This window comes from Heptranchias perlo, unplaced genomic scaffold (genome assembly GCF_035084215.1).
Source record: "Heptranchias perlo isolate sHepPer1 unplaced genomic scaffold, sHepPer1.hap1 HAP1_SCAFFOLD_1202, whole genome shotgun sequence".
Classification (NCBI taxonomy): Eukaryota; Metazoa; Chordata; class Chondrichthyes; order Hexanchiformes; family Hexanchidae; genus Heptranchias; species Heptranchias perlo.
In genome coordinates this window covers 30829-39729 of record NW_027138432.1, presented here as the reverse complement: position 1 = coordinate 39729, position 8901 = coordinate 30829, and the positions used below count along the sequence as shown (strand labels likewise).

The 8901-nt window shown below is 43.7% G+C and overlaps 1 protein-coding gene across 1 annotated transcript; it reads right to left on the bottom strand.

Annotated features, from left to right (window-relative positions):
* Positions 1 to 347: 347 nt before the first annotated feature.
* LOC137308106 (anoctamin-7-like) lies at positions 348 to 8383 on the bottom strand (the record flags this gene model as incomplete). Its single annotated transcript, XM_067977019.1, has 4 exons — positions 348 to 484; positions 2702 to 2799; positions 6713 to 6767; positions 8272 to 8383. Coding segments are annotated over 4 exons (402 nt in total), but the record flags the coding sequence as incomplete, so codon positions are not given.
* Between the last annotated feature and the right edge of the window lie 518 nt (positions 8384 to 8901).

The following is an 8901-nucleotide window of genomic DNA, read 5'->3' as shown; positions in this document are numbered from 1 at the left end:
GGACCTTCTGGCTTCATTGGCAGAGGGCGAGGTGCAAATCCTATGCTCACCCCATAAGCCCCTGTTGGTCTGTGATCCAAGGGGAAAAGGCAAGAAAGCAACTCATAAAGAGAGCCTGAAACCCCCAAAATGGATAAATAAATGAAATAAAAATGTAAACTAGTTTTTATGTACCAATTATTAACTATGTTATGGGGTGAAGGAAGACTAGGAGATTGATTGTGATTAAGACCTACAGAACCCACCTTCTAAGCCTCACACATGAGTTATGAAGTCTTCCTCATTCACAGGATAAACCATGCTCTGATCTCCACCAGAGTCACAAAGTGTTCGAGTGAGCTACCTACCCATCTCAAGATACTCATCAAAGAGCCCCTCACAGACCAGTAGCTCATAATCCTTCTCCCAGGGATGATGCTCTGAAATGGACTCCTCTTTAACTGTGCCCATCAGTTTTTGCTTCTGCCACCAATGTTTCAGCTTCCTGTTCAATAATAACAGAACAATATTCAAAATAAAGGAGCAAATGAAAGATAGCTCAATCAAAGTCAGACCTATTTACCACACCTGTTGCCAGCAGCAAATGTACACCACAGATAAGTTGGTCTGATTTTACTTTTTGCTTCCTAACATTTGAAGTTGCCAATCAAGACAATGAAACAGCCACTGAAGATGGTCAATGCCCATCAAATATGTATCTAGGGTACATGGTTAATGCCCATCAAATATGTATCTAGGGTACATGGTCAATGCCCATCAAATATGTATCTAGGGTACATGGTTAATGCCCATCAAATATGTACCTAGGGTACATGGTCAATGCCCATCAAATATGTATCTAGGGTACATGGTCAATGCCCATCAAATATGTATCTAGGGTACATGGTTAATGCTCATCAAATATGTACCTAGGGTACATGGTTAATGCCCATCAAATATGTATCTAGGGTACATGGTTAATGCCCATCAAATATGTACCTAGGGTACATGGTTAATGCCCATCAAATATGTACCTAGGGTACATGGTTAATGCCCATCAAATATGTATCTAGTGTACATGGTTACTGCCCATCAAATATGTATCTAGGGTACATGGTTACTGCCCATCAAATATGTACCTAGGGTACATGGTTAATGCCCATCAAATATGTATCTAGGGTACATGGTCAATGCCCATCAAATATGTACCTAGGGTACAAGGTCAATGCCCATCAAATGTGTACCTAGGGTACATGGTCAATGCCCATCAAATATGTATCTAGGGTACAAGGTCAATGCCCATCAAATGTGTACCTAGGGTACATGGTCAATGCCCATCAAATATGTACCTAGGGTACAAGGTCAATGCCCATCAAATGTGTACCTAGGGTACATGGTCAATGCCCATCAAATATGTATCTAGGGTACAAGGTCAATGCCCATCAAATTTGTATCTAGGGTACATGGTCAATGCCCATCAACACCTCCCAAACCCGTGACCTCTACCACCTAGAAGGGCAAGGGCAGCAGGCACATGGGAACAACACCACCTGCACATTCCCCTCCAAGTCACACACCATCCTGACTTGGAAATATATCGCCGTTCCTTCATCGTCACTGGGTCAAAATCCTGGAAATCCCTTCCTAACAGCATTGTGGGAGAACCTTCACCACACGGCTCACCACCACCTTCTCAAGGGCAATTAGGAACGGGCAATAAATGCTGGCCTTGCCAGCGATGCCCACATCCCATGAGTGAATTAAAAAAAAATATGTACCTAGGGTACACGGTCAATGTCCATCAATGATGCCTGAAAAATTGGTGAGGTGGAAGGATCAGCAGATAGTGTATGGTAAACGTTTGCTAAAAGGATCTTCTACCTCTTTAAGGAGTACTTCAGTTCAAAGCATTTCAAAAGCACTTCAGTCCCAACTGTTGCCTTTGGGAGGTGGTCAAGTCATGCTTGGAATAGATGGGAACATTGCCACAATCTATACTATGCTTCTCCCAATCTATACTATGCTTCTCCCATTCTCATTCCCTACTTGGGTCCATTTAGTTCGCAGCAGAAGCAGGCTGATGGCACTGCCTGTTGGAGCATCAATATACTCGTCACACAAGAGGGAACCCAAGTTTGATTTGATGCTCTGCCAAGTTCCTACTGAATTTCAGCTGCTTTGGGGAAATATCAAGTGGACACAAGATGCTTTCCTGTAGTTTGGAGGGAAAATGGGGAGAGGGGAAAGAATTAACCTCAGACTCTTGGCAGCGTGTCTGAGAGGATCTTGTAACCTTGCCCTCTAGAGTGCAGTTGGTATGTGGCCTAGAGGAAGCAAGCGGGGGAACAGGGAGAGAACATAATGATTCAAATCCACAAAAGAATGATTCACAGCCAACTAATATTCCATTACAGTGGGAGGCTGAAACACCAGGACGAGATGACAGGTTGGTCTTCCATAGAATCTGCAGCACAGAAATGGGCCTTTCGGCCTAACTAGTCTATACCGGTGTTTATACTCCATACAAGCCTCCTCCTACCCTACTTCATCTAACCCTATCAAGATCTTTAAGCTCATTAATGCTTGTGTGAATAATGTAAATGTTTATGACAAACAAGTCGTCCCTTCACCATTCTTGTTTGAATAGATCTGATTTAGCAGACCTCTCCCCATTCCTATTCCCATTTGAATGGTTCCTATTCACATTGAAGCAGATACTCACGGAATGACAAACTCCTGCACGTTGTTAATGAGTTGTTTTCCAACCATGATAACAAGCAGTTCCTGAGCCAGTTCAATCAGGCAGCCACCAGCTCCACACTGCAAAAGAATAGCAACTAATAATCTGTACTATGCTTAACAAGTCACAGAAAAAGACATAGGAATGATCAACAGGCAGTGGAAAGTATTATACCATGAACCCCTATAATGGGCTGCCATACTTTGATCAGAGACAGCCAGCATGGTTTTGTGAAAGGTAAGTCATGTCTGACTAATCTAGTTACATTTTTTGAGGAGGTCAGTAATAAGATAGACAAGGGAGTGTCTATGGATGTCATCTATATGGATTTCCAGGAGGCATTTGATAAAGTTCCACACAAAAGATGATTGGCAAAAATGAGAGGAATTGGAGGTAGCCTTTTGTCTTGGGTTCGAAATTGGTTGGGAGGTAGGAAACAGAGAGTGGGGATAAAGGATACATATTCTGATTGGGATGTGACAGGAATCTGAGGCCTCAACTTTTCAACATATTTATTAATGACTTGGATGAAGGAATAAAGAATTGTATATCCAAGTTTGCAGAAGATACTAAATTAGGTGGAACAGTAAGTAGTGCAGATGGGAGCAGGGAGTTGTAAAGGGACATGGACAGATTAAGTGAATGGGCAAAACTATGGCAGATGGGGTATAATATGGGGAAGTGTAAGGTCATCCACTTTGGACCGAAGAAAAAAAAATCGGAGTATTTTCTGAATGGTGAGAAACTAGGAACTGTAGAAGAGCAAAGAGATTCAGGAGTTCATGTACACAAATCACTAAAAGCTAGTGCACAGGTACAAAAAACAATCAAAAAGGCTAATGGAATGTTGGCTTTTATCTCAAGGGGGCTGGAATACAAAGAGGAGGAGGTTATGCTTCAGAGCCTTGGTCAGACCCCATCTGGAATACTTCATTCAGTTCTGGGCATCACAACCCAGGAAGGATATATTGGCCTTGGAGGGGGTGCACTGCAGATTCACCAGAATGTTATCGGGACTTAGAGGGTTAAATTATGAGGACCAGGTTGCATAAACTTGGCTTGTATTCCCCTGAATATAGAAGGTCGAGGGGTGATCTGATCGAGGTGTTTAAAATGTTAAACAGATTTGATAGGGTAGATACAGAGAAGCTATTTCCTCCGGTGGGGGAATTAAGAACAAGGGGACATAATCTTAAAATTAGAGCTAGGCCATTTAGGAGTGAAATCAGGAAGTATTTTTTCGATCCGAGGTCAGTGTAAATCTGGAACTCTCTCCCCCAAAAGGCTGTGGATGCTGGGGGACAATTGGAGCTTTCACGACTGAGATCGATAGATTTTTGTTGGGTAAGGGTAACAAGGGATAGGGAGCCAAGGCGGGTAAACGGAGTTGAGGTGCAGATCAGCCATGATCTAATTGAATGGCAGAACAGGCCCGAGGGGCTGAATGGCCTACTCCTGTTCCTATGTTCACATCAACAATCCACACGTGCCAAGTCTCAGCTGAGTTGTCGGGGTTAGATGCAGTGCAGAGTCCAGGTTCACTTCAAATATGGTTAGCGGGAACTTGTTAGGAGAGTCACGACTGTAAAGTGCAAAATGGACTGATGAATTATATTTTGCAGCCGGCGCAGACACGATGGGCTGAATGGCCCCCTTCTGTGCTGTACCTTTTCTATGGTTCTATGGAATTAATATAATACCAGTCTCCAATCTGATAGTGGCATCTCAGCCAGAACCTTAAAACATACAGATAATTTAGAACATGCAGATACATTAGACTACACAAATATATTATTACACCAATACATTAGAGCACATAGATACATTAGAAAACACAGATACATTATTATACAGATACAGTAGAACATACAGATACATTAGGTGCGTTATGAAGGGCTTTGATAGAGTAAATAAGGAGAAACTGTTTCCACTGGCAGGAGGGTCGGTAACCAGAGGACACAGATTTAAGATCATTGGCAAAAGAACCAGAGGGGAGATAAGGAGACATTTTTTCTTATGATCTGGAATGCCCTGCCTGAAAGGGCGGTGGAAGCAGATTCAATAGTAACTTTTGAAAAGGAATTGGATAAATACTCGAAAAGGAAAACATTGCAGGGGTATGGGGAAAGAGCAGGGGAGTGGGACTAATTGGATAGCTCTTTCAAAGAGCCAGCACAGGCACGATGGGCTGAATGGCCACCTTCTGTGCTGTATGATTCTATACAGATATGTTGGACAAAATATAAACAACACCAATGTATGCAATGAAGGGAACATAATTGGCGTAGGAAGAGTTAGGACCTGCTCTTAACATTCAATGGCGAGGTAGTGTGGAGAAGCAATTAAAAAACAGACAGTATGTTTGGATACATACCCAGATCAGTGGTGTACAAGCCTACATAGGTCATACTGAGGCTTTATAATGCACTGGTTTATCTTGGGGAAAGTACACAACAGAGCAACAAGGCTGATTTCAAGTGTAAAGGGGATGAACTATGAAGAAAAATTAGAATTTCTCATGCTCTACACTCTGGAGAAAAGCTCAGGGGTATTTAAAATATTAAACGGTGTAAAATGAACCCCAGATAATTACCTCAAGGTGAGTCATGCCAGTAGGGCAATAGGTCATTACCTTAAATTAGTGAAAAGGCAGTTAGCACACATTAGAAAACATGTATGTCTTCAAAGTGTGATAAAATATTTTGGTATAATCTACCAGGTATGGTACTGGAGACTAAGAAATGAAAGAGCTTCGAAATGCAGTTGGATGTGGACTAGTTTGGTTAGAGTATTACAGGAACGAGTTTCGATGGGTTGAATGGCCTTTCTCTTATGTAGGTGTGTTGGGGGGAGAAACATCAAATGCTGCAGATGAGTTAGAATCTGCAGATACATCAACATCACTAACACGTGAGAATTTAGGATAATAAAAATAAAATAAGTTTTATGTCAAGTTTTCAACACAAGATGGTTACGGGACCCTGGCAGGGTGTGACACTCAAAGGAAAGGCAATGGAGGGGCTGCTTGCAAAAATCAAACATTCCAAGCTGTGTATCTTCATAGTGAAGCAGTGTCAGGTTCAACCAATGGGCGGAGGATTGGGTTTGTGAGGAAAATATTAAGAAAGTAAAAATGACTCTAAAACTCCATTTTAATAGTGGACCCTTCCCAGAGAGTGGAAGTGTGGCGGGGCAAGGACTTCTACCAGGCCAGAGACCCTGTCCCAAATACCAGGGACGGGGCATTTTAATATTCAGAACAGTCAGCCACATCTGTAGAGGGGCAACAGAGTGGCAGTGGAAACTCAGAACTGCATTCCACCGCTCCGAGGGAGGGAGCCCGAGGCTCTTATCAGGCCGAAGACAAGGACCAACAAACATTAAAAGCCGCCAGTCAAGGAGGCAAAGGGGCACATTAGAAATAGCAATTGATTTCTCTGGGATTGATTGTCATATGCTTTCTTTACTTTATGCTTCATTTACAGCCTACAATGGAACCCATATGTGATCCAAATAGGCAAACTGGGTCGAATTGCTGGGATGTCCAGGAATGACCTCAGACGTTCCCCAAATTGCCCCTGGAACATGGGTGGGGCATGGGCGGAAGATCATGATTTTCAATGCAGAGCAAATGGGCTGGAGACCTTCATCGCCGCTGGGTCAAAATCCTGGAACCCCCTTCCTAACAGCATTGTGGGAGAACCTTCACCACACAGACTGCAGCGGTTCAAGAAGGTGGCTCACCATCACCTTCTCAAGGGCAATTAGGGATGGACAATAAACGCTGGCCTCGCCAGTGACGCCCACATCCAATGAACGAATAAAAAAAAAGGCCCAAGTTCCACCTCAAATTACAGCCTCCCCGTTGGGATTGTGCCACATTTCTGTCCTCCCCGGCCCCTGAAATCTTGGGCCCTAAGATTCTGTTCTACTGATAGTCTGAACATGTGCTGTAATTAACTTGTTTGTAGAATGTTATAATCAGATACCTACAGCCTCGTTTCTGATTCCAAACAGTGATCCATAGTGTCCAGGATAACCAACAAACCTGAGGAACACAACAAATTGGAGATAGGATCAGAATTCTAATAATGTAAGGATAAAGGGGAACAAATTAGAATACAAGAGAGAGATTCTGAGAATCCAGAATATTACACAGATTCTGGAACAAGGGCGATGGAGTATAATAGCCATGGAACCATTTGGATTTTACCACCTTTGTATTCAACATATGGAAAATTAGCACAAAAAACCTTCCCTGGTTATTGTTGCAGTAAGGCAGTTGTAACATTTACAGTGAAACTGAAGTCACTGATACACAGAAAGCAGAATAATCCTGCACTGAGTGGCAGTAATCACCTGTGCCATCTAAATAGTCAATCCACATGTAGTACCAGTAAATGTAGGGTACGAGAGACAGATTCAACAGTAACACTCAGAACCACTCGCGCCTATAATGTAAACCAGGTGTAAAACTCCACCTCTCCTGAAAGTTCGCTACGACCACAATCACCGCAGTGAAGGACTAACGTGCCCATCAGTGGGGGTGTGGCTGAGGATCGGGATAAGTGGATTTATAGAGAGATCCGTTGGCTCTGCCAGTCAGTGATTTCAGCAGCTTTTCCTTTTTAGCGCTTGGGCAAAATGCATTGCCTGGATGGAGCGCAGAGCGGAAAATCAGGCACAGAGGATCAGCTCGCTCGATTGTCCTACATGTGCTTCATCCATCTGATGCTTTGCACCCAAGTAGTGAAGGAAACCTGCTCCTCCTTGTGCTGCTGTTCAGTTCAGTGCAAGTTTCAAGAAGACCATATAGGGCTGAAACTGTGAGGTTCGACTGCTGGTGGTGAACCTCACTAGACGCAAGCATGGATCAGAGAAAGGGATGTAACCGCGCACCCCACCCCAACCTAGCAGCGGAGCCCCGCAATTTTGGCCCAGATGTGTCGGGTAACGGCTTTGTCACTAATGAGATCGGCTTTGTTTTGATCTTTGTCTTCAATCTTTTATCTGGGAAAACCATCTCCATCATTGAACATCCTACGTCAGGATGACATGACTGCTTTAAGAGGAGACCATGTGGCTCTCCTGATGGCCTCCTGGGTATATGCATGACTCAGTGTTGCACTAAGCCACACAGATGACAGATCTGTGCTGAGACAACTTGTCCCACCCGGTCAGCTAAAACTGGCATTCAACACCCCTGGGCCAGGAAGGGGCAAAATTAGACACGGACCTGCTCTTCATTGCTACCCAGTGACCTGCACATTGGGTAAGGACAGGCCAGGTTCAGCTGTGATACTTCCCACAGTTGAATGGCAGTTAAGGGTTCATTGTCCATTGGGGCTCGTTGGAAACAGTGCAGAGTGTCAATAGCACAAAGTTGGAAAATGACCTCTCAATGGCCACTTGGGTGAGATACTGGAGGAGAGCTGGGCACCCTGGAACCATATCCCAGCTGGAATCAGCACCTTTGGGAGAGGCGGAGAGAACACAGGGGAAAGCACAGACACTTTGCACCAATTGGCCTTAACAGGGCAAATGCTGCTCACCGGCCTTTGAAGAAGGCAATGTAGATCGGCGAGGAGTAGAAGTTGATAAACTGAAAAACAAACACCTTGAAGATGAAAGCGTCTTCGTATTTGGTCTGAGTCCTGTGCATTTCTGGAACAGATGGTAAAAAAGAGAGTAAAAGTGTCCCAAACAACACAAAGATAAACAATATGTTTATTTCCTTCCTGTCATACTCTCTTCCACAGCTCCCTGGCACCCTGGTTGTCCCTTTCCACAGAAGGCCAGGTCAACCTGAGAATCCCTACGTGGTCAGTTTTCGGTAAAATATTAAAATGCCTACGTGGCAAAGAAGCAGAATGCAAAATGGTTAGAAAGGGTTAATTAGTTAGTAACTGAGATTGGTACAGATGGCCTGGCCTCCTCCTGGGCCATATGTTTGCGTAGTCAGCAGGGTTGCATGGTCTTATCAATGTAGAGTCTTTGATGTGATTCAAGGACTGGTCTGAATGTCTCCATGTTTATGGCAGATCAATATAGGTAACGAGCTTAGCCAAAGTTGAAAGACATTCCAGGTTGGGAGATAAGGAACAGAAGGAACAGGGAAGAACATTCCAAGTTGGAAGGTGAGGAAGTATCCCCTTTGATGTCTAACAGCAGCATGATCAGCA